This window comes from Symphalangus syndactylus, chromosome 3 (genome assembly GCF_028878055.3).
Source record: "Symphalangus syndactylus isolate Jambi chromosome 3, NHGRI_mSymSyn1-v2.1_pri, whole genome shotgun sequence".
NCBI classification, from domain to species: Eukaryota; Metazoa; Chordata; class Mammalia; order Primates; family Hylobatidae; genus Symphalangus; species Symphalangus syndactylus.
In genome coordinates this window covers 49143385-49169901 of record NC_072425.2, presented here as the reverse complement: position 1 = coordinate 49169901, position 26517 = coordinate 49143385, and the positions used below count along the sequence as shown (strand labels likewise).

At 44.4% G+C, this 26517-nt stretch overlaps 1 protein-coding gene across 4 annotated transcripts in view; it reads right to left on the bottom strand.

The window, feature by feature from the left end:
* Positions 1-26517, bottom strand: part of PTCH1 (patched 1) — a 70011-nt gene that overhangs the window by 30245 nt on the left and 13249 nt on the right. For 3 of the 4 annotated variants that reach the window (XM_055271824.2, XM_055271823.2, XM_055271831.2), the window contains exons 3-10: positions 8510-8699; positions 4962-5031; positions 4777-4868; positions 3222-3420; positions 2800-2921; positions 1834-1981; positions 887-1018; positions 379-534 (exon numbers count right to left, since the gene is read on the bottom strand). In XM_055271824.2, coding sequence (XP_055127799.1) covers positions 379-534; positions 887-1018; positions 1834-1981; positions 2800-2921; positions 3222-3420; positions 4777-4868; positions 4962-5031; positions 8510-8699 — 1109 coding nt within the window. The remainder of the gene's footprint in view (positions 1-378; positions 535-886; positions 1019-1833; positions 1982-2799; positions 2922-3221; positions 3421-4776; positions 4869-4961; positions 5032-8509; positions 8700-26517) is intronic. The other variant, XM_055271826.2, reaches the window with a different exon arrangement.

Here is a 26517-nt window from a genome sequence, read left to right as displayed (position 1 = left end):
GAAGTGCACATTCTCAGCCCTGGCCCCAGACTTACTGAGAAACTCTGGTGGTGGGGCCTGGCAATCTGAGCTTTCACAAGCCCTGCAAGCCATGCGAATACCCACCAGAGCTGGAGAGCCACAACCCTGGTCAATGACATACATTCCTATCAGCCAAGTGTCTCTACTAATCAATAAGCCCAACAGACTTCCTACCCACCGCCCTGAGGGCGGACAGCATCAAGAGAGAGCATCCCCCTGAAACCAGTAGCATCCTAGTGGAAAAGGCTGCAAGACCCTTCCGGTGAGAAGGACACACAGCACACAGTAGGCTGGCTGGGCCGAGCCTGGGGGCTGGGGGGCGTTTGTCAACGGACAGATGAATGTCTCCTTTAGTACCTGAGTTGTTGCAGCGTTAAAGGAAATTCCGATCAATGAGCACAGGCCCAGTCCTGCAGCCACTGACAGTGCAACCAGCAGGACGCCAGCCAGCCCCACGGCACCCTGGGACTTGGAGCAGTCCCAGCGCAGCATGGTTAGACAGGCATAGGCGAGCTGCAAGCAGAACAATGGGGGCACAGAACAAACGCCGAACATTAGAATGTGTCGTGATTCTAATGTTTCCCTCCACCCATCACCCCAAATCAAAAGGCAGAACTTATCCAACAACAACAAAACTTTACATCAAGGATGTCACATAAAATGACAGGAGTCAAAGGTAGGCAAACAGCAAATGGGAAAAACGCTTTACACAACCACTTTTAAACCACTGTGAAGCCACGCTCTCTCTGTCCTGGATGCACGTGGATGTTAAGAGCAGTTAAGCAGCAGTAGCGGTCATGGAAAAGTAAAGACTAAAACAACCAAACCAAACTCCAGCCCCCAGGAGCATGGCATCGAGCGTTACCATGAGTAAGTAGCCGCTGGCCACGCGGATGACACTGACGTCAGAGAAGGATTTCAGGATGTCGTCCAGGGTCGTGGTGGTGAAGGAAAGCACCTTTTGAGTGGAGTTCTGTGCAACACTCTGATGAACCACCTGTGGTCACAGCAGAATGCGAAATGCCCAAATGCAATGAACAGTTCCACAAGCCTCCACAGATCTCAGGTGACACAGCCCAGCCCTTTTTTTTTTTTTCTGATGCATTTTTAAAAAAAGTTCTACGTGATTCCAGGGCAGGGAGGGAAGCTGAAGTTGGGCTAACATTAAAGAACCCTGTTTTAGGACAAGGGCCGTGGCTAATCAGTGGCAGTGGGTGCTGCTGAGGGCTGGTGTCGCTGGAGTTCACTCTGAGTGCTGTATTTACTCAGGGCTGAGACTGCTCGTCTCTTCTCCGTAACTTCACAATTGACTTGTGGTCCCATCAGCTCCCGCCTAATCCAAAACAACCTATTCTTACGGCCCTCCTCCCCCTGTTCATTTGCTGGCCACTTTTAAAAGGTCACATGCAGCTCAGTAGAGGTCACTGCTTGGGAAACAAAGGCCAGCTCCTGTCACATGACCTGACCAAGGGGCCTGCAGCTGTGAACAGATTCTATGCCTTGCTAATGTTTTCCAGACACCTTTGCTAACCAAGTGTTTTTTTAAACTCTTATGTGCTTTAGTTCTGGAATTCACAACTGGTTACTAAACATGTCTCAGGGCAACCCAATTAGAACTAGTCTCTTAGATATTATCCTAGGATTTTCAATATCAAAGAAGAAGAAAAAAGTTTGCATCCCATCAAGTTCCAGAATTGCAATGTTTTGAAAATAAACATTCTTTCCTGAATGGAAAGAAATGTTTTAAATAATGGTGAAAACGAAGAATTGCGTAACCAGCGAGTCTGCACGCTGATTCGAAGGTGGGTTTACCTCCACATACGTCCTCTGCCAGGCCTCCAGGATGGCTGCCGCCTTGTCCTCGTTCCAGTTGATGTGTGAGACATACTCGTACCCCTTGAAGTGCTCGTACATTTGCTTGGGAGTCATTAATTGGAACATGGTCTGCAGGGCGTGGGCGCTGTGGCACAGGCCAAGGGAAGGCACATCATCAGTATTCCCAGGAAGCAGTTTCCACTGCCTCAAATCCCCAGCCAGCTCCCCCAACTCACTGGCTGCACTTCTTTTCCTTCTCTGTGAGCACATGTTTCCATTAAAATGGGACCAGGATGGTTATTTTATTTAATAGATTGATGTACCATATTAAAGGTGTAACCTTACAAACCTTTTACAGATATACCCCAAAATTAAATTAATAGGCAATTTCCTTTCAGTTTCCATTCCATGAAACAGGAAGGGGAGAGGAACAGATAGCTTGAGCAGATACACCGGGCTCAGCGATGCATACTCGCTGTGCAGAAATCCCAGACGGTGGCGTTCCCAGGGGAGAAATCTTACACGAAACAGAGACACCTGACTGACCAGAGTCCACAAGTGCACAAAGGATAATTCTTATTGAGCTGCTGGCTCTCCGTCTTTTCCTAACAGTCTATGACACTGTGCAGCTCATACCACGAACTCTCTCTGACCAGTGTGTCCCGGCCTACTTTACACCTGCCCCCATTCTCTACATAATGGGCAGATCTCCTAAAACCCTACAGTCAGGAACTACGGTCCTGATGAAAACTACAAATCTATTCTTGAAAAATTCCCCACAAGGTGCTTTTTCAAGCTGTTGCAGTCTGCTAGTATTTCTTAATATTCTATGACGCCACCTGGCTAGCGAGGATAACGGTTTAAGTACTAATAAAAATACACTTGCCGATGTCAGGAGGGAAGTGGCTTTTGAGGAAAGGAAGAAGACTACAGGGCATAGACTGTCCTCGGGAGCTGGCTTACCTGACGAGTTTTCCAGTGCTGTTCTTGACTGTGCCACCCACAATCAACTCCTCCTGCCAGTGCATATACTTTCTGGATAAGCCATGACATCCACCATTCAAAACAAGGGCCATATCAAGAGGCTAAAATAAAAAGACAGCCACATAATTACGGGAATTAGTAGGCAGGTCACATGCCTTGTTAAAATCCAGTGCATTAAGGGTTTGTGTGTTTCAGAGAGAACATTAATAGCAAGGCCAATGGGAGGCATATGGCAAATCTTACAGTAAAATTTAGCTCTATAAACAAACTTAGTTCCATAGACAAAGACGATCGTGGAGAATGAAATGTTAAAAATGAAAATAATAAAGTGAATGATGAATGGACACAAAGAAGTGTTTTGCTCTCCACCCCTTCTGAGAGCGCTCACTGCTGGTACTCACTTTGGTTGAATTTTTGTTGGGGGCTGTGGCGGGGCAGTCTGGATCAGCTGGATTAAGGCAGGGGCGGTCCATGTAACCACGACCAACCTCAGCCTTATTCAGCATTTCCTCCCAGCTGTCCACTTGATAGTTTATTTTCTTTAACTCTTCTAGGAATTCCAAAGGGTCGAAGTTTGTCCACCGCAAAGGAGGTTTACCTCTGCGAAAGAAATTAGGAGATGAGACCATGAAAAGAGCCTTCTAAACCCATCGTAAAGTAACATGGCTGCACCCACTGCATCCGCCTTGTAGGAGGTTCCTGGCAATGCTGCAATTCTGGGACTCTGGCATCAAAACAAATGCTCCTTTCCAGCATATCTGCATGTAAACTTAGGTCAGGAAAATAATTCATGACTGAAGACGCTAAGCAGAAAGAGTACTCATAAATTAATGAGGGCACGGAATAATCTTTAATTGCTGATATTGTATATTTAATATCTACATACAAAATTAGCCAAAAGACAGATCCAAAATTAAAAATTTTTTTTTAAAAAAAGAGGGCGTCACAACATCAAATTAGCACTTGGCAGCCTAATAAATACTTTGTAAATGTCATCAATCAAAATATTTGATCTCTGCTACCTTTAACAATCCCATACTTATGAGCACTCTCAGCCTGGCAATGGAATGGGCAAGCCCCCTGCGGCCTCTGCCATCACCACCATCACAGCCACTTCCCCCCACACTCACTTTTGAATTTGTGCTGTTGACAGACCAGAAAGGCTTTTGGCTGCCTGTTATGTGGTTCAAACCACACTGTAGCTGCTTAACCAGGCTGAAGTCATTATTCGGAATCTCCCAACCAGAAAACACAAAACCCCTTATTTCCCATCTAAAACTGTACACTGAAGGTCAGGGGATGGCCACTGCAAATTGCTTTTGCAGATACGTGCAAGCCAAGACAGAAACAATAACCCAAGCTCTCACTCTTGCATAATTAACTGAAAATGTCTATGCTGATTAACAATTATTCTTTAAATGACGCAGTATATATAATATCCAACTGCTAAACGGTGAAGCATTCCCTACTGTGGCCTTCACAGATAGTGGATTTCCCCCTTAAATGCCATTAGTGTGATCTAAAGAAAGGTTAGCTTTTTACTTCACAGGAAGATCTCAAACTCAAAATGTTTCATTTTGATGTGAACCTACTCACTAATAAAGTCTCTCCTTAAAAAATAAGTGTCTAAATGCCTAGTCTTTGAAACTACGAACATTTTTTAAAGAGTTAAAAAATCACACGTACTCTGCAATAATTTGCATTTTATTTGCATATAAATAGGTTGGTAAAAGTGAATGAAATTTAATGACGCCTACAGAATTGTTTTTTGAAAAGAGAAAAAACATTCTGCTGAAATCCCCTCTCCCCCGACTATTCACTCAAAAAATGCACATGGAATTTCAATGTTTTTATTTCTTGTTCAAAACTGAAATGGAACAAACAATGATAAGCAACATCAGAAACACTGAGTCCTAGAGAAGTCACAGACATTAGAAAGCGTGATCACACACTTACAGGAGGTATGCTGTCCCAGACTGTAATTTCGCCCCTTCCCAGAAGCAGTCCAAAGGTGTAATAATCAAACAAGGGTAAAGATATTCTATTATCTGTCAAAGTTAAAAAGAAGAGGCCATGCGTTAGGTTAAGGAATACTATTGGGGTGTTCTTGAGAAATTTTTGCCAACAAGAAGAAACTATACCTGATCCATGTAACCTGTTTCTGTGATAAGCTCTCCTGATTTGTAACACAAATGTTCCAATTTCCACTGCCTAATAAAATGAAAAGCAGAGACAAAAATTTCTCACTGTAATAAGGTAAGAAAATTAGTGCAAATTCGAAATGATAGAACATATAAAAAGAACTGCAATTTCGATCACTTTTAAGCATCTGTCAAAACGAGCAGAGCTTTTGCCAAGTAGAGACCCAGCAAGCTTGCTTTAATGAATAGATAATACTCAATCGTAATTAACATGTAGGGTGTTTATGTAAATGAATGCTACCAAAGTACTTGAAAAGTCTTGTTTTCTTAAGTGTTCTCCCAATAATCTTGTTTACACCATTAATCTGCTTTTCTACATACATTAAACAACTTCAGGGCAGCCCAGCTGAATTATCACAAATTCAAAATAGGTGGGGATTAAATTAGGTTTGCAAAGTATTGACACATATTCAGGTGCGGAGATGTTTTATTGGCAGATCATGTCCTTAATAGGTAGTGTTCAAAATGAACTCTCCTGCTCTTAACCATTAATATTATAAATAACATGTACCAGGTGGGTCAAATTCTAACTTCACAGTCTCTTCTATTCCTATCTTACATAAATGTGAATAAATATACAGATCAAGAATTAATTTAGGGCTGGGTGCCGCAGCTCATGCCTGTAATCCCAGCACTTTGAGAGGTGCAGGCAGGAGGACAGCATGAAGCCAGGAGTTTGAAATCAGCCTGGGCAGCAAAGTGAGATCCTATCTCTATAATAAATGAATGAATGAATGAATGAATGAATAAATAAATAAATAAACTTTAAAAATTAGCTGGGCGCAGTGGTGCATGCCTGTTGTCTCAGCTATACAGACAGGAAAATTACTTGATCCTGGAAGGCTGAGGCAGTGAGCTGTGATTATGCCACTGTGCTCCAGTCTGGGCGACAGAGAGTGACCCTGTCTCTACAAAAAAATGAAAAAAATTGCCAGGAGTGGTGCCACACATATATAGTCCCAGCTACTCGGGAGGCAGAGGTGGGAGGATCACTTGAGCCCAGGAGTTCGAGGCTGCAGTAAGCTGTGATTGCTCCACTGCACTCCAGCCTAGATGAGCAAGACCCTATCTCTCAAAAAAAAAGAATTAATCTGGAGTTTTATTGTCTCTAGAAAAGTGTTATGCCCATATCTTTCCAGGTGTGTTAGGGAGATCAGTCTAACTGAAAAAAAAGAAAATCTGCAAGAGTGGGGATGGAAAAGTCCAAGGGAAGGAAAAAAAAAAAAGAAAGAAAGAAGCAAAGTAAAAACTTCCCTCCCAACTGCTCTATTCTTGGCCTCCTAAGGGAGGCCTGTCTTCACCCAGGGAGCTTACTGTGTCCTCTTCCCTGTGCCTTCCTGTCTCTCAGCGCCCTGTTGAAATGTCACCCCCGTGTTAAGCTTGTTGAAAATGACCCCTTTCTCCTGAACTCTAGAGCCCTGGCTGGCCAGATCTCCTGCTGAAACCTGGCGCAGCTGTCATGGGGACCGCCCACATTTGCTTTGTCCATGTCTATCTATACTGATGTCTTTCCTCTCTTTGAGAGCTGTGCCTAAGTTACCCATATCTCCTCCAACCTCCACCCAGCCACACATCCATGGACATATTTATATTTTAATTCTATACAGCATCAACATAGACTATCTGGCATGAGTAGGTTCTCACTTTATATTACTTGATCAACTCTCATTTACACTTCTTGAGAAGGACATCATTGCGCATTAGAAAAACGAATGGGCTTGAAGCCAGAAAAAGGCTTTGAAACCTGGCTCTCTCATTTCATAACTGCATGAACTTGGACAAATGCTCTAATTAGTCTAATTCCCAGTTTTCTCACCTAAAACATGGGATGGGTTGAACTACATGTTCTTAAAGTTCATTCCAATGCATAAAATTCCTCTGGACCCATCTCAGCTTAAGAGTGTAATTTAATTACACAGACCCTCACATCTTCTCCTGAAGCGTGTAGGTGACAAACACTAAGAATGCATTGGCCATGCTTGCAGTGGCCCCAGGACAACTGGCTCCCCACAGGGATGCCACTTCACATTCTGCAAAACTGCACCGGGTAGTTGCTTCCCTACAATGCTTGTTACAGACCAACAGGGCAAGTTTGCCTGGCAGAAACATGATTTTACATTTTCTAAGGCCCTTGCATTAATATATCTGGTCTTGTTCTGGGAACCATGGAGGATATGAGCACACATGACCATAAGCCCAGGTTACAGATAAGCAAACAAGAATGTGCCAGACATGTGACTCGACCCTGGCTGTGCCTGTCCCTAGGATCCTGTCAAGCTGGAATGTAAGCAGAGGTTAGAGAAGGGACAAGAAAAATCTTAATTTTATTTTCTTCTTTGGTTCTCCCTGGCTGCTGAATATGCCTATACTGCTACTTCCTCACCTCTTGCAGGAAAAATAAACGGTACTAGCAGAGGCCTCAGTGAAGAGGTGCTGAAAGCCTAGGGGAGGCGATGGGGTTGGGTGATGCCAACTCACAGGTCCCCTGGAAATGGGGTTTAGTGATGCCAACCTCAAAAGCAATCAACAAACTGAAAGCTCACTCTGTTCTCAATGCTGGGGTGAAAACAGATCAGAGGTGGCCCCTGCCCTGTAGTAACCAACAGTCTAGATACGTAAGAAAAAGGACTGAGTTTTGAACTCTTCCTAATGCTTTACTCTACTCACAGCACTGTGAAATTAGCAATATGATGCTAAAATATAACTTTTTAAAAAGGTGTCAGCGGGCCAGGCATGGTGGCTCACACTTGTAATCCCAGCACTTTGGGAGGCTGAGGTGGGCGGATCACTTGAGGTCAGGAGTTTGAGACTAGCCTAGCCAAAATGGTGAAACCCCATCTCTATTGAAAATACAAAAATTAGCCAGGTGTGGTGGTGGGCACCTCTAGTCCCAGCTCCTTGGGAAGCTGAGGCATGAGAATTGCTTAAACCTGGGAGGCAGAGGTTGCAGTGAGCCGAGATTACATCACTGCACTCCAGCCTGGGCAACAGAGTGAGGCTCTGTCTCAAAAAAATAAATCAAAAGGTGTCAGCAACAATTCCCATGGTGGCTCAGCCCCCAACGTGCTGTGTGACACAAAACAACTATGAGTACAAAGTCACAAGAAGCAGCTCTTCATTTTCCGCATTGTTTTTAAGTTCAGTAAGGGCAATTCAAAATATCACTCTCCAAAAATCTCTTAAGCAATGAAAGATCTTACAGCCTGGGTGTATAGTCCCCAAGTGGCTCAGCGTCATCCTCTTTTCGGGACAGTGCCAAGATACTTACTGGCAATACATTATCAAGTAACGCACTTACTTTGTTACCAAACTCGAGAAACGATAAATCAAGATGAAAAAAAATCCTTTCATTGCAAAGCTAGTTGAACTAATACTCCAGGTGCATTTCCAGGGCAACTTCATTTACTAAAATAATGGGGCCTAAATCAGCAGCCTTCTCCCACCGCCTTACCTGCTGCTCATTAGTAGGTGGACGCGGCAGGCCTTACCTGTTGTACATGTATACGTGGACACGGCTGGCCTGGAGCGCCGAGTCCAGGTGTTGTAGGAGCGCTTCTGTGGTCAGGACGTTAGCACCTTCCTCTTTAGGGGTCTGTATCATGAGTTGAGGATTAAACATAGCCTCTTCTCCAATCTTCTGGCGAGTATAATTTAATTCTCGACTTACTCGTCCTCCAACTGACAAACATGTACAGGTTTAATTAGAATAGCAAAATCACTGCAAACTCATGTTTTATCTGTTATCTGACTACCTGCCATAGGATACACAATAGATGAACTCTGGTCATGAGACTGGCTGATGTGTGAGCAGTAACATTCACTTTATTAATGGCAATGTTAACTTTACCAATAGTAAACATAAAAAATACTCACTAAGCCCCTTAATGGCTGTCCCGCCTGTCACAGACGCAAACCTAATTCTAACTAATACACTGTGCCGAAAATGGAGGGCAGAAAGGAAAACTTGAGACACCTTTTCCTTGCAGACCAGACCAAATAACCCTGTTACAATTTCTTTCACTTGTATAAACAATGTGCCCCTGCAGCACATTTCAAGATAAATGGCTTCAATTTACACTCTTCTCCTAAGTAATCTGGCAAAGGTAACAAGGAAATGTTTCTCCTCTGTGGAAAAAGAAACAAGGAAAGGTGGCAAGTGTGTGTTCAGCACAAAACTTGCCAGGAGAAGATAAATAAAGTGATTCAAGTCAGATGCCCATGGGGAAATCCCACTTGAGAGAAACAAAATGTATCAGCCACAGCCATCATGGGCAGTCCCTGTAACCTGGTTCCATCAGACTCACCTGGTCAGCATCCAGAAAACACAGGTGCCAGGTTCTGAGTCAGCTGGGGACGAGCAGCCTGTGTTCCGGAAGCACCCCAGGTGATCCTGAACCTGCTGCCCAGGCTGAGAAGTCCTGCCTCACACCAACCTGGCTTTCCAGCAAGCTGGCCAGCACGGGGTATGCCCAAAGCCAGCGCAGGCACAGGTGACCAAAGAAAACCATCAACACTGTGACTGCCAAATGCCTTTTCTCTTCCTCTCCTTTTTACATCCTTAGGCCCAAGGTTATGTTCAATGAACGGTTCTGGGCCAAGCCAAGCTCTGAATGCTGCACCTGGGCCGGGAGGTGTCTCAGGGAGATACTAATAGTCATAGACCCAGGAACCTAGAGGTCCCCCACCCCACACTCTAGGGCAAAGGAAGCGGGTCTGAATTGTTCCTAAAGTCATTGATAAGTTGCATGTTGTCTGAAAAGCAGGCCTGCAGCGACAGTTTAGAAAAAAACTCAGTGATCATAGCTTTCCCACGAGGAGGAATCCTTTTTCTTCAAGTTTAGTATTCAAGGACATAAACATTTGGTTTGGACAAGTAAATAAGGACTGGGAACAGCGGGTTGTTTAGTTCTCTTGGCATATTTTATAAACAAGGGGGCAGGCTAAAAAGCAAATAATGCCCTCATTAGGAAAACCAGTACAAATTCACCGCCTGGCAGGACCCTCTGTGCAGGTCCACGCGGATGCCAAGGCCAGGAGCTCCATGAGGTGAGGTTTAACATACTGCGTGTGGGGTCGGGAAGGAGGGAGGAATGTATCAGTTGGTTAATAAAAAGGAATAAGACTTTTGTGCGCAGAAAACTTTGAAAAATGCCAGGGGGTATTGCCGAGGGCCTTGCAATCAATGTGAAGTTAAGGAAAAATCACAGGAAAACACTGGGAAACAACTTGCACAGAGAAGCATCTACCTACTTGGCTGGCATTTTCTGCAAGCCTTGGGAAAGCTGCCTGAGGGCAGGGGCTTGCCCACTCTAGCAGAAAGCACAGTACTTAACATCACGCTAACATCACGCAGACTTCCAACCAATTAACTGAATTTGAGCCAGCCCACATCCCCTAGAAGTGCAGAAGCTGTATGAGGCTAAAAAGCCAGTTATGACTCCAGAAGTCACAGCTGCAGAGCTGCCCACCAAGGAGCTCAATGCAGCCTTTGCTCACCCCTTCTTTTTTCCTGGTGTTATCACATCTAATGCCACAAACCTAGAAATCATTCCCATTTTTACCTGCCTCCTCAAACATCAGCATGCATGTGGTTTTTCATTCTGATTACAAAGTTGCACCTCCTGCACCTTTACTGAAGCTTAACATATCAGGTGACTTAAACCCATGAAATTAAAAAACAATAGCAACAAAGCACACCCCCTACCCTTATTATGGTGACCTAGGTGCCGTTATAGTGAGGAGCAGTCCATGACAGACAGCCTGGCTTCAGCAGGATTCTGCCCCTCGAGCCTTGGCAGAGCAGCTGCCTGTTAACTATATAACCCTCGAAGTGACCTGAGAGTGCAATGTGCACAAAAATGGCAAAACCAAACACAAAGTTTGTGCTGCTAAGAACTTTTTACCAGACTCTTCCAGACCAACCTCATAATGGAGCAGTTATTTTATCACAGGGTGTTTCAGAAATGGCATTTATTTTCTACAAGATATAAAATGTACCTCAGGGTCTCCATCATGTCCCCTTTTTAGATGTTTTAAGATGTATATTTACATAAACATTTTAATGGAAAGGATTTGTCCTTTCTCTGGAATTGGAAAACCTTTCGCTCCTCCATCTCTTTGCTCTAATGATGAACACAAATATTTTGCCAATGTGATGTTTCAACTAAGACTATCATGATAGGGTGGCCAAGCAACTAGAGTTGAGACTCTGAAGTCTACAGTTTTCTCAACCACCTATGCCATATATACTAGTAAATGCAATTCACTTTTACATATTATATGGTTATATTTTATCTAACATTTCATCTTATATTTAACCAAACATGAATGTTTTGCAAAATGATTCAAAAACGTTAATGAAGTTTAGTTGCCATCCATTTTATCTGACCAATAGCTGTAACATGATTCATTCATCCAGCAAGCATTTGTGGGTGGGTGGGTACTTTGTCCAGGCAGTGGGGATGTGGTGAACGAAACCAGTCAGCTTGGTCTCTCTCCAAGAGGCATGCTGGTCAGTGAAGGGAACAGGCAATAGCTAAGCAAAGCAATAAGATACCTTCATAGCACAAGTGTGATGGAGAAAACGAAGATGGTGATGCCATCTTGGGTAGTGGGGAAGGGGAAAAGATACTTCAAATGGGATAGCATGGAAGACCTAAAGGGAAACAACATTTAGGTGACTTTGAAGAGCTGGAGAAACAGCGTTCTGGGTAGAGGAATCAGCAACTGCAAAGCCCTCAGGTTTGGCTTGTTGCAGCGAGAGAAGGGAGGCAAGTGTGGCAGAGCTTGGTGAGACCATAATTAAGTCTTGTGTCATTCACCATGTGCACTGGTAGACTCAGCTCCTTCTCGGGTATAACTGTGTCATAAAGTGCACGACACTCATATATTCTGACATCAGTATTGACCCAATGCACTCTGGAACAAGCTGCCAGAAACAGAAACCCTTCAGGATAGAGCAATTTTACGGACTCGTCTGACATTTGCTACCCTAGCAAACGCCTATCCTAAATCACTGCTGAATGACAGCTGAAAGCTGTTCATTATCTTGCTGTCTTCCTTATCATCCCTAAGTGTGAAGCTTTGAGCTCAGGAAGTCCCACAGAACCCATTTTAGATGATTGAGATGAAGGTCGTGGTCTTGGAGAAATAGGTTTCTCCCTTCTTTTTCTTTTATTTAAAGACAAGGTCTTGCTCTGTTGCCCAGGCTGGAGTGCAGTGGCGCAATCACAGCTCACTGCAGCCTCAACCTCCTGGGCTTGTGATCCTCCTCCCCTAATACCCCAGATAACTGCAACTACAGGCACACACCACCATGCCCAGCTAATTTTTCATTTTTTTGGGTAGATACGGGGGCCTCACTATGTTGCCCAAGCTGGTCTCAAACTCCTCAGCTCAAGTAATCCTCCTGCCTTGGCCTCCCAAAGTGCTGGGATTTCAGGCATGACTCTTTTCCACTGTCAGGATCAAAGTCCTAATATATTTTTTAAATAATCTAATGTTCATGAAATAGTGCAGAAGAAAATAACTATTAAATCTAGTATCTGTTATGTAGATGTAGGTATAGGGAACCAAGCTAATAGCCATTTTTGCTGTGTGGTGGGCTATGGATAATTTTTTTTTTTTTTTTTTTGAGATGGAGTCTCGCTGTCACCCAGGCTGGAGTGCAGTGGCCCAATCTCGGCTCACTGCAAGCTCTGCCTCCAGGGTTCACGCCATTCTCTTGCCTAAGCCTCCCAAGTAGCTGGGACTACAGGCACCCGCCACCAGGCCCGGTTAATTTTTTTTGCATTTTTAGTAGAGACGGGGTTTCACTGTGTAGCCAGGATGGTCTCGATCTCCTGACCTTGTGATCCGCCCACCTCGGCCTCCCAAAGTGCTGAGATTACAGGCGTGAGCCACCGCACCTGGCCAGACTATGGATAATATTTACGCGCTTTGCTTTTTTGAGTTTATTTCTATTAATTTTTCTACAATGAAAGAGTATAATTAAAAACTTCTCTGGTTGGACATGGTGGCTCAGGCCAAGGTGGAAGGATCACTTAAGGCCAGGATTCACGACCAGCCTGGGCAACACAGATAAACATATTTATCTCTACAAATATAAAGTTAAAGAAATAGCTGTGGAGTAGCGGAGAATGCCTTTAGTTCTAGCTACTTCAGAGGCTGAAGTGTGAGGATCGCTTGAGCCCAGGAGTTGGGGGGTGCAGTGCACTGTGACTGTGTCACTGCACTCCAGCCTAGGCAACAGAATGAGACCCCACTTCAAAACAAAACAAAAACCAGAAAAACAAAACCTTCTATGTGACACACACACACACACACACACACACACACACACAAAGAGAAAAATAGCTATGAGAGCTACTTGGTAGAGATATGAATTAAAAACAAACTCAATGCAAAAAAAATTATATGCATCTCTGTTCTCACTCATATGTGAGAGGTAAAAAGGTTAATCTGATGGAGGTGGAGAGTAGAATGAGGGTTATCAGAGGCTGGGAAGAATGAGAGGGGAAATAAAGAGAGGTGGGTTAATGGGTACCAACATACAGTTAAGTAGAAAGAATACATTCTAGTGTTCCATAGCATAGTAGGGAGACTACAGTTAACAACAATACATTGTATATTTCAAAATAGCTAGAAGAGAAGATTTAGAATGTTCTCAACACAAAAAAATGATGAATGTGTTTGAGGTGATGGACGTTCCAATTACCCTCATCTGATCATTACACATCATATGCTTATATCAAAACATCACATGTACACCACAAATATATACAGTATTCTGTATCAATAATACTAATAAATTATAATAATAATCATATGCACCTTCATCATACTCTGAAGTCCTTTTATATTAACAAAAAAATAATAACCCCTCTGAACAAGACTCAAGAAAAATCATTATCTCAGGATCCTGAGACACAAAATAACGTTTTATACTTGGGTGGTGCTTTCCATTTGCAAAGCCCTTTGAAACCGTATTCTTTACTTCTTTGGAAATATTTTGATCATTGCTGCTCCTCCATCAAGCTGGGGCCAGCTGTACCAGACAGGCAGTGAGAATGGAGATCGGAAGACCCCAGCATTGCCACTAGTGGCAGAGAGATCTAGGACAAGTCCCTGACACAGCTGAGCCTCAGCCACCTTTCCTGGTTGCTGAGGATAACAGGGATAACAAATGCTGTGATGAACCTCACAGGACTGTGAGAGCCTTAGCTGACAATGTGTGTGAAATTTCCCAGACCCTTACCCAAGAGCTGGGCAAGTGTCTGTTCAACCATGCCTTTGTCACAGAGCATTGTTTCACTGTCCTGATGTTACAGGGGAGGGGGCATAGCTGCAGAGTTTGGGGGCCCAAGGTTACCCACCTTATTAGTAAGAGGCAGAACTGACCCTTTAACCCAGAGTCCAACTGCCCTGCGAGCCTCATGGCTTCTGAGCACCAGCTGAGAACATGAGTACAGCAGGAGGAGGTAGCCTAGGAGCGCCAAATTCCACAGAGCACACTAGACAGGTTGAGCATCCCTAATCTGAAAGTCTCAAATGCTCCAAAACCTTCCTGAGCGCCAATATGATGCTCCAAGTGGAAAATTCCACATCTGACCTCATGTAATCAGTCACAGTCAAAACAGACTCACAAACATGAAGATGACACTGTTACAACTGCACAAAAAGTTAGCTATAGCAGACCTGGTGAAAATGTGTGATGGGCTTATTGAAAACTAACGCATTGTGCATTCACAGCCAAACAGGAAATTACGTCAGTTCACAAAATCAAAGAGAGACGTCTAAGACAGAAACTATTGTTAATGAGGCTGGTGATGCTGGAGGAAACATTCTGAAAAGCCATCCAGCAGATGTCTCCTCGCCCCTACAGGACCCACTCCCTGATCCTTCAACTGCTTCTGATGTTTCTTCTCACCTAAAAAAATAAAACATGGTGTACAGTAACCTCTCAGTGAAAACACAGCACTGCAGGTGGAGACCGGAAGCTGCTGTCGTTTAGCCACTGATGCAGGTATCTGGTGATGCTATTGTGCTGCTTGGGTACCCTGAATACATTATTTTTTCACTGCATTAATGGAATGTCGTGTTTTTTTTTACTGGTAAGTACTTATGTGTGAATTAGTTGAAGAAAATGATTGCTTATCGGTAGCATATAAATTTTAAGCCAGGAAGGATGGGAATGCCACACAACCAGATTGTCCACATGGGTGGCTGAGATAGTGACATCTTTGCTTTCAGACAGTTCAATGTACACCAACATTGTTTCAGGCACACAATTATTTTAAAATATCGTATAAAATTCCCTTCAGGCTAGATGCATAAAGTAGTTGAAACGTAAACAAATTTCATGTTTAGACTTGGGTCCCATCCTCAAGCTACCTCATTATGCATATGTGTGAATATCACCCTCCCCCCCAAAAAATCCAAAATCCCAAACACTTCTGATCCCAAACATTTTGTATAAGGGATACCCAACCTGTATTACGCTCACAGCTAGAATTTTAGAATACATGAAATACGACAATAATCCGTATTTTTATTTAAAGTACAACCATGTTGCATCAAAGATTTTTCTCAGCCAGTGAGGAGATGCAGTTTTTTTCAATAGGGCTCCCTGGGTCACAGTGGACAGGCCTCATTTTCCATCTGGTCCCCAGAGAGGCCTGCCTTAGAGGGGGCAGATGAAGGCACACAGAGAACATGCAGCCCTAAGCCTCTTTACCTGCAAATTCTGCCATCTTATTCTCCAGAAATCCAAGGCTTAAGCCAATTCTTTGAAAGGCAAAAGAAGCATCACTTCTGCAAATAAGTTTTTGATCAAGCTCTGCTGATCCTCTCATCCCCAAATCAAGCCACGCTTAACCTTTCAAAGTGAAGAAAGGCTAGCTAGCTCAGGTGGGATGCCAGCTGACCCACAGGCCCATACTTCTAGGCCAATATGATTCCAATCCACTGTAGACAAGAGATGTTTCCCTCATCACGCTTCCCTGCTGTGCCCCTCCTCAGCACAGCCTTCTGCACAGAGCTTAAAAAACGTTTGTGGCATTCACACAAAAACCTTTTAGCAAAAGCTTATTGTGATCCACATAAAGATGATCTGAGGGAGCAACCGAAGTTATTTTCCACAAAATTCAAGTCCTGCCCATGCACCTCCGTATGTGAGGGACGCAGAGGGGCACCAGGGCCATGGCACACCAAGTGTGCTGAATGAATAAATGAATGCGCGGTCTCAATACAGAGCCTTGGGAACAGGCAGTCATCTGTATAAGTTATTAATTCCCCCGAAAGCCTCAAAAAGTCAATCAGTCAAAACAAATGACCCTTTCAGCCTGAAAAGTACCCACTCAGAGTCCAATTAGGAAAATAGGGTCTGTGTATATGCAAGCGTTGCATTTGCATTTGATTAATCCCATGAATTATCTAACAGCCTCTACAGAGATTTTCTTTTTCTTTTAGTTGCTCAGGTCCTCCTTTCAATGTTGCATTTACTTACTGTGAGGCCGAAAAAGTACAAATCTCTAAGCGGGTGTAACTGCAAAATTATTAGCACTGCCTCTTTTTTATAATCGAAAAACAACAAAAAAAGAAGATTCAGTAATGTGGGCAATTGGCTGCAAACTCACGGGCTGTGAATTTTAGTCCTCTCCCACCCATCTCTTTTATTCAGGAGGAGCCAACCGCTGTCCAAGTTTCTGGGCCGTTTTTCTCCTTATGAGATTGTGCCCCTGCGTGTTGCCATGGGAAAAACGCTACAATAAGCCCAAAGAGAATGTGCCTTCATGAAGTGAGCCCAGTGAGAGGACAACCACCAAAGCATAACGAGAAAAGGACACCCCCACCTGCCCACGGGACCGCACGGGACTGCACGGGACCGCACGAGGCACGTGGCAGGCTGGGCGCAGGTAGTGCGCAGGCGCCGGCGCAGGGTTCCGCACGGCGCAGGCGCCGGCAGCAAGCTTCCCCGCCCCCACCAGCTGCTGGCAGTGCCATCTGTTATCAGCCTTGCCCAGGCTGCTCCCTCTGAATGGCTTTCCCTGACGCAGACCTGCTCGCCCTGTCAGATGCAATCAGGTCAGCCCGGCACTCTGCCCACGCTGGACCTGCTGCCTGTCGCAGCTCGCACCAGCTCCCAAGGAGCCACGAGTTTCCGAGATGACACTGCATCTGCCAGGAGGCCCCTTCTTCATTGGTTACTTGCCACACTAGCAAATGAGGGCTATGCACCGTGCCACCTGAGACAGGCCCAAGAACGTTGCTGACTTCCTGCAGAGCACAGGCGGAAATGTCTTCCATCCGGAAAGGCGTACTTTCCAAGCTGGGAACTGTCCCAGGTTCTACCACAACCTCAGGTGCAACCAGGCCGCTCAAGCGCAACAGGCAGGCAGATGCACACCCAGGTCCCGTCGCTCTGCAGGAAGTGGGCGGGCCCAGAGGTGTGATGCAGAGCGCGCGCTGGCTCAGAGGCCACACTCCAGCAGGCAGCAGAACCCAGGAACCAACACAGCATGTTTTCATCAAGCTTAGTTGAAACCTCCTAAAGTCTTCATTAAAAAAATAGAAACAGAAAGAAACCCAACAACAACAAAACCCAAGTGCTTCCACGGCAGGCTCTCCATCACAGCACTCAGGCATTGCATAACATTAACCCCAGTTTCCTTCTCTCAGCTTCTGTGGGGCTGACATCACCTCTCAGCTCTGAACAGTCTTCTTGCCATTATCCAGCCTGGGCCTCTCTTCATTGGCCTCCCACTTGAGCCCGCATGGGGGAGAAGACAATGCGAGTCTCCACCTTCGCACGCAGGCTCCCTGGCCTCCGGGGAATACCACGCTGGCCTCATTTATCTCCTGCACTGTTCCTTCCCTCTGCATCTGTGCAGGGAGACTCACGTCACTGGGGGCCACTTTCATGATTTTGTTGCCATCAGGATTAGCTGGATTAGGAGCCGGTACATAAGGACCCCCTGGTGCCGTGAGGAAGTTTCATCACCGGGTCAGCGTGGTGTGAACTATATTCTGTCAACACCACCACTTCTTATAGCCACCAACCAAAAAAGGGGAGGGTGGAGGTGGGGGCGTGGTAGAGAAAATACCTCAAGCACAAAATGTATAAACTCATTATAGCAATAAATTCCCACATCATGCATTTCAAGGTATGTGAGCCATTCAAGACTATCCTTTCAAACAAGAAACCCATGTGATTCTTTTTTTTTAATCTATAAAGAATTTGGTGGGTCTGACAGTGGAGGTAGGGGGAGTAAGTATAGGTAGGTGAGTAAGTATAGCTACCCAGAGGAAGAACAAAAAGCCCACAAAAGCTTTTTTTAGCCCTTTTCTAAAGCTAGTCAAGCAGTTTGGGAAGAGTTGCATTGTTGAAACCTTATATTTTGTTCAAGGCTAACACCTCCAGGATGGTAGTTCCTCCTCTTCTAAAAGACCAATGCTATCCCATCCAGCAAGGATATCCCCCCATCTAATGTGAAATAAGACAATGTGGGCAGGAGAGTGGTGAAGGGAATGGTGTGGGGGGTAAAAGGATGGGTGGGAAGAAAAACAAAACAGAACTTTTAACTCCTTTTAAAACTTCAATGACTGAATTTTTTCCTCCCAGGGAATCATTTACCTACCTCCATCCCGGCCCCACTCATCTGGACCCTGCATGAAGTACACACACGATTTCTACAGAAAGTAATGGGATTTCTGCAAGTGTGTGCGAGTGTGTGCGTTTTATAGAGCAGTCCCTCTTGCACAGAACTGGGCTGTCCCATCAAAGCCGTATCTGTTATATTTCTGTCTTTCTCTTCTGTTTGGCGTATTCACCAACAAGAGAAAAGGAGGTAAGCTTTGGCGGCCCTGACCTGCAGCTGGAACACAATACTTTCGCACAGCCCTGCCGACCCCTGACATAAATTTTACACCGCAGCTGGCATTTACACACTCAGCATTACCATATGTATAGCTGCTCAGTGCTAATTATGCTAATCACCTGTCTAACTCGCTGCTGCGAAAAATGGTTGCATTTAGCAGTCCAGCGCCTCCCAATGCAGCTTACTGTGTGGCTGAAATGTACATTCAGACGGCCCTGAATGGCAAGATTTTTCCACGTTGCTGACTACATTCAGGCCTCAGAAAAATTTATTCAAGTCAACTGGTTTCGGTCCGCAACAAAAAAGTTACGAGAAAAAAGTGAGTGTGTTCTTGCCCTAACATTCTGGATCTGCTTGCAAGCAAAATGATAAATCAATTGGTGTGGGAAACAAAAAGGGAGAGAGATTTCTTTTGGGAGCCATGTGAAACTGTAGCCTATTAAAAAAAAAAAAAAGGAAAAAAAAGGGTCATCCTATTCCCCAAATCTCTAGAAAGAGCAGTTAATAGATATTTAGCCCTAATCCCAATTCTCTCAAATTGCAAGCTTTGTTTGCAATTAAGCAAGGTATTAAATATGTGCAATTTTTTTTTCTGGATCATGTGTAGACCAAAATGATGGTATCATATTTATCATTTTTTACTTATTACAACAATGTGTAAATCTCATGACTAAAATAAAGTAAGAAGAAAGAAATAATTTCTTAGGCAGCTAGGAAAAATTCTTTTGTTATTTTCTCTTAGAAAGCCTCCATTTAAAAAGAGGCTGTGTGATGTTTGAGTCTATTTTGTGAAGGTTGCTGGTTTCCCACTAAAGGAGCAGGGGAAATCAGGGAGTGGGGGTGGGAATGTGGAAGAATTCACAAAAGGAAAAAAAACAGCGGTGGGAGGAGAAAGAGGGAGTCAAGAAGCCTACATTTTCCTTCATCTCAAAATTCCTGTTTTTATCATCACCATTTCTTAAAGCTGTTTTCTCAGATCACTCTGTAGAATAAATTTCTTAATCAGGAGAATATTGGTGCAGGTATTTCAACAATTCCCCAAATTCAAACTGAAATCCTATTTCTTCCTAACTCACAAACATGTTCATATTAATTTTTTAAAACCCTGAATGTAGTCACTCTCAGGGCTGCTTCATGTTAGGCTACCTGGATGGATAGGTAATATTTGGGCACTCCAATTTCCTGTCATTGCTGGCAGCATCGTATGACACGTTATACCGGAGGGTGGCCCAAAGTGCCAGTGACTTTCTCACCTCCAAACAATCATCATTAGCAGACTTCTTACTTCAGAAATGCAGAAAGCAGGAGAAAACTGGAAAGCAATTTACTTCAGAACATATCGTGGGCTACATCCCTCAGTACCGCAAAACACCAGACTGGCTTTGCAACCCATCAGCTTTTCAGGCTTGGAAGGTGCACCCACCCGGCCGGCTTCCTCCCACGGAGGAGGTCACCCTGGAGGCTCGGGTTCTCTAGGCCTCGCTTCCACTCACCTTTCCATTTAACCACCAGCAAATGAAAAACAGGATGCTCACGCAACTTAAAGATGCTGCTGTGACAAGAGTGCTCTTCCTGTCTCTCCCCACCCTCCATTCTGTCCCACATTTTATAAACTTATCTGACCCAATGAAGCAACACTATCCAAGCCACATCTTGATTTGTTTGGCATCCCAATTCAAGTTGCTATTCTTTGCCATTCCAATGTGTTTATCTGGGTTTTGTAGTTTCAAATCTTGACTGTGCAGCCAAAAACACAAATGACACAACCACCACTGGGCTCACTACAGAGCAGAGGGTTTACTCCCCACCCCTCATCCTCTCAATCTCACACTCTTCTTAAATAGGAGATGGACCACCCTGCCTCGTGGCACGGAGTGGTGTTTACATTGCAATACTTGACTGTGTAATACATCTGGCATTTTTGGGCAGGATTCCTGAGCTAGGGGCCAGAAGCCCTTAAGCAATGATTTAAGGGGGAAAAAAATCATGCACATTGACTTAACAAAGCCCATTTCCAGTTCCTTTTGCTTACTTTTGTACATGTCTCATTAATAACTGAAAACTATCTTGGTTGCTAAATTGGGTAAATCTACTGCTTCTTTTCATTTATCCTAACAATAATAAATAAAGCTTGCACTGTGGTATGGGGACTTGCTTCTCACTGGTCTTGCTTTCATAGCAGTGGCATTATGTGACCCACATGCAGAGCGGACTATTTGGGCCAACTCACACCTGGGTTTCTGGATCAGAAATAAGGTCCTGCCCCCACATTATAAATCTCTTCAACAACAAACTTGCCATTCATTAGCAGGTATCTGACTGCCCACCAACAATACAGTTTCCTTAACACATGACAGCTGTTTCTCCAGCCATGCTCTAAACCCCAAATGGAACAGTTATATTCTTTCCTGGAGGGACTAAGGATGGGGCGCATCTTCCTGTACACCGGCTCCTAAAATCCTCCACCACAGCCCAGCAGTTTCTCAATGGCAGTATTCTGCTATAAGGAAGGCATTAGACATTGCAGTGTAAAGGAAAAAAAGTGCCCTAAATCCAATTTAAGAGAAAAAAAAAATCCAGTGAGTATTATCATAAGCACCCAAATTCAAAGATTAGAAGAGAAAGTAACAGAAGTGTTTATATTTTGATGACCCTGATTATATCTGTGTATTCAAGGAATGTTCCCACTGAGAGAATCCCGCAGAGCTTCCTCCTCCTGCAGGCAAAAGTGCCCTCACCAGCAAGGCCCTCTGCTCTCTGGATGTCAACCAAGACCTCTTGTGAGGATGGACCATATAAAGCTTCAGAGTCGGCCAAAATCTGGATAAGGAATTCCATTGTCTTCAATCTAGCCAAGCTTCATGTGCCCACTGGCTTTGGTGGGAGTTCTAAGCAAGGAAAGCCTGAAGTGGGGCACCTGGGAGGGAAAGCCATGGTTTGTGCTCCACTCAATGTCTCAGAAATGCTACGGAACCCAGTTCTTCCACTGTCCATGCGCCACGGTAAGCACAGGGGACCAAGACTTATCTCCCATTCTCTCTGGCAGTGTGGTATGGGTTGAAGAAACTTGTCAATGGATTTTAAAGTTGCCTCAGCAGTCCATTAAAAAAAGTCATGATTCTTCAACAGGGGAATCACATCTTCTGCCAAGAGCCCATCAAAGAGTGTGGTCTTGGAACCAACCCTAACCAAAATAAGAATGCCAAGCTAATGGCAGCTCTGTATCTACTATCTCCCGCAGCTGGCTTGAAATAATAAATGTTCTCATTCCCTCCTCTTAGTTTGTGATTAGCCAGACTTACTACCATTTCAGAGTTCACACTAGTAACTGCAGAGATCCACTTGGAAGGAAATGACGTGGGCAGGTTAGAGTGGGTGGGCCGGAGAAGGGGAAGGGGGGAGGGGGAGGAGGCAGCAGAGGTTCTGGGAGCCAGCGAGCGGCACAGGAAACATTAATAGCATTACAATAGGATGACACAGCTATGGTTATTATGTGGGGGTGCCTGACATAGCTGAAATTCCCTCAACTTTTTCTCCCCCTAAACAGTGTCAAAAGAGTGCCAGAAGTTAAAATACTACATTTATGCAAAGTGGCTTCTATTAAATCTGGTCTCCTTTACAGTTATTTTATAATATTTCCATATTTGTTTTAAAAGCCAAAAAACCTTTTACAATGAAACACATCCCCGAGGAGAACTGAACACTCATCAGGGGCTGAATCTGGGCAGATAGCTGGCATGGTGAGGCGGGAGGTGGCCACCAGATCGCCCCCTTTCTCTGCCCAATTGTGACTCTCCCCTACCCCAATACAAGCAAGAGAGCAGGGCAGACGAGTTTCAGCTTGCCCCGAGTGGACAGAGCCCGGGGTCACAGGCAGGTCAGCTTTGAAGGAGAAACTCAAATGAAACATAAACATGGCATTGTGGAAACCAGACAAATCTCCCATGGCTTGTCCAGCCAGCATTAATCTCGGCATCAGCTGTGGTGCATAATCTAAACACACAGATCAAGCTGTTCATACATCTGGAAGCTGTCATCTTCTGGAACCTCCGAGCGGCATCCTATGTATCTTAAACACCCCATTACCCAACCTGTCCTCTCAACTTGTTGAAGGGTCAAGAATGGCAGACAGCAAAGAGATAGGGAGGATTCGCAGGGTTAGCTGCCCTGTGTAGAAGACACCTGAGGGCTATTTGTTCTTTTTTAAACAATCATTGGTGGCTTCTCATTTCCAATCGTTTTTCTCCAAATATGAAAGAAATATCACAACTGCTTCTACCTAAATGTGCATACCCAGTAGTAGAAACTAATAAATACCTACAAACATATTCTTCCTTCTAAACCATGTATGGGGGGTCCAGGGAGCAGAAAGGAGCTGCATTTTTCTTCCTGTCCCTTGCGAAATGCCCCCAGAATGGCAGTCCCAGAGAAAAGAAACCAGGTGCTCACTGTGGAAGGGCAGTGACAGCAGAGTCCATTCTGCCCTTCTGGCTGGGACTGGTCCCTTGCTGTCCCTTGGTTCTGCTCCACAAGGGCTCCTGGGGGACAAGGGGGAGTGGTTTGTGACAGAAACATCTGGAGGAGAATGAGACCACCAAGGAGTTCACACACTAGCCAGGCTTCTGAAGGAGCTGTTATTTCAACATGCACAAAGGCAGTGGTGTCTTCTATTAAAGCTTTTCAGAAAGTCAACCATGCTAAAAACCTTCAGGCTACTGGGGTTGAGGTACAACCAGTCTTTCTGCAAATTTAGATATCCCCCACCAAAAGGTACCCAAATATAAATTATTTCTTTCTTCCATGGCCTCTTTCCTCTTTCGACGCGTCACGGTGTTTTTCTTTGACATTTAATGTCATTCTAAGAAAAATAGTTATCTGGGTCTGTAAATACAGGAATGGGATGGGGGAGTTATCTTAAAGAAGATTAATACTCTTGCATCTCTGCAATGCATTGTAGCCACAACTCCATCATAATAAACGTCTTCCATCTGCACAGCATGAGTCTTCCAATCAAAATCTTTTTATCATCTAAACCAGTGGGTCTCAACTGTGATGATCTGGGACACCCTCTCCCCCAGTGACATCTGGCAATGACTGGAAACATTTTGGTTGTCACAACTGGGAGGGTGCTACTGGCATCTAGTAGGTAGAGACCAGGATGCTGCTAAACATCTTATAGTGCACAGAACAGCCCCTGACAACAGAGGATGATCCAGCTCCAATGTCAATAGTCCTGAGGTTGAGGGACCTTGCTCCAAATTGAAGGAGTGGTGAAACTCAGTTATCTCCTACAATTGATTGCCTGAGTTCAAGAACACTGAAAGCATTAACACTAGCAAGGTACAAACTTGAAAGCACTTACACATACCAAGCATGCATTTTAAAAAACAATTTCTTCTATTTTTCTTAAAAAAAAAAAAAAAAGTCAAAGTCACAACTTGCCTCCTCCTCCCTTGACGCTGGCCTGCAGCAATGTTAACATCCAAACAACAAGGCAATATGGATTCGTTTCAAGGCTGCTGCCCTCTGCAGAAAAGGGGGCCAGGGGCTGGGCAAGCTTTTAGAAAAAACAAAAAGCTCAAAGAGATAAACGAATGTTCTATCGCTGGAGAAGCCTGACAAGAAACTTGTTCTGAGGGAGGGCTGGAGTGAGGGAGCTGATATGAAAAGAAATAGATACTGAGGGAGATGGGTTAAAACTACTTAACAAAAAGGAAACACCAACAAAGAAACAGGCAAGATTAAAAATAAAACCAGTCTGTGCCCAGAAGGGCGAGATCCAGGTGAAGCATTCATGGCTCCAGGGAAAACACTAGAGGCCAACACGTGAGCACACTCATGAGACAGGGAAGGCTAGCAGGAAGAGCTGACAGCCCCCAGCCAAGCAGGGAGACTTTTGTGAAATGGCCCTGAGGGACCAGCCCAGCTTCCAGGCTCCCACCCAATCTCAACGACCCCACAAAGGGAGGCTGCCCTCCAGGAGGCCACATTCCTGTTCTCTGAGCCTTTGCCCATGCTGTTCCTTCTGCCTGGAATGCCCCCTACCCTCTCCCCTCCAGCCCCTGTGCCTGGCTCAGGCCTCCACCCCCTGTGCCTGGCTCAGGCCTCCACCCTTGAGGCCATCCTGGAAGATGTCCCCGATATTCCTGCCATCTTGGCACTGCTGTCCTTCATGTTAACTACCCACACACCAGTCTGTGTACCTGCTGAATGTTTGGATGGAGTTCCCCTGAGGGCAGAGACTGTGGCTTTTCACCAACATCTCTCTGGAGAGCTTTCTGCAATGGTGGTGCAGAGTAGGTACCGAGAACATGTGCAGAATGAACGCTTCTATTTTTATACAATGACAATTAGTTTCTCCCCCACCTTGCTGCCATGGCCATGTGTTTCTGCAACAGCAGATGTCCACTACATCAATCAACATATTCTCTATCAAACCTCATTACTCCGCACATATGTGAAACTGATTTGACAATTTTGATTAGCAAACACTATAACCCTAAAACTCAAACTGGTATCTTAACATGTAATTGACAGTTTATTAAAAGGCAATCATTATATGGACATTTTAACAACAGAATACAATAATTCTTATCACCAATTCCTACACATGCACACACGCGCACACGCACATGGACTCTTCCTCATCTAGCATATATTAGTCTGCACATTGTGGCTGATGTATTCTGCCCTCTTTATAAAGCCAACTCTTTACAAAGCCACATTTCCCCAGCATGTTAAACGAAGCATGAAAGTCAATTTGAAGATACAGCCTTTCGAGTGGATCCCTTTAATTTGCTGGCTGTATTAAAAAGATAACATTAACATGCCTTTGGCAGATAGGAGGATATGCAGAATAAGACAATGTGCATACACACACGCTCCTGTGATTTTAAATCGCAGGAGAAAGAGCTTCTTCCAAACTATCCCTCAGCATCCCTCTCCCCTTAAAATCTCATACTTTCCTCTCTTCTGTTGTTTTCTAACTAGGGCAATAGGCTACCTCTATCCATTTCATTTATTTGTGTAGCAAGCACTCTGTTGATGCCCAGTTCATATAAAAATTCATGCCTAGAACCTTAAGAACGACCTACCAAGAAAGCAGCATCTAACAGATTTCTTTGCTGATAGCGATGAGGAATTTATCTATGAGACTGATGCACAAAATGAACTTAAATGTGGAGCTATTACTCACTTCAGTTCACGGAGTTCAGTCTACGGAGGTCGAGGACAGCAGGGAATTCTTACTCCTGAATGCAAATGCTCACACTACTTACTACTGACGTGTGAACACTCAGCTCACTGTGTCACAAACAAGATCTCTACACAATCACTTTTGCTTTGAAATGAAATTAAATCTATATGGCTACTGTTGTATAGTCACCTCTCTAGTTGGGTTTGTCTGCATTTATGAAACTGTCGCTTCTTCTCTGGGGGAGAATCTAGCACAGAATGAATGAATGAATGAGAGATCAAGGACAGGGCAACAGGAGAACAAGTGACTTATGTCATTAGTAGGCAAAGTAGACCTGGAGACACACAGACAACCCGTAGTTTCCCATCTGTAAAATGGGACAATCCTCATCATAAAGACATTACATCCACTATCATGTTATAAA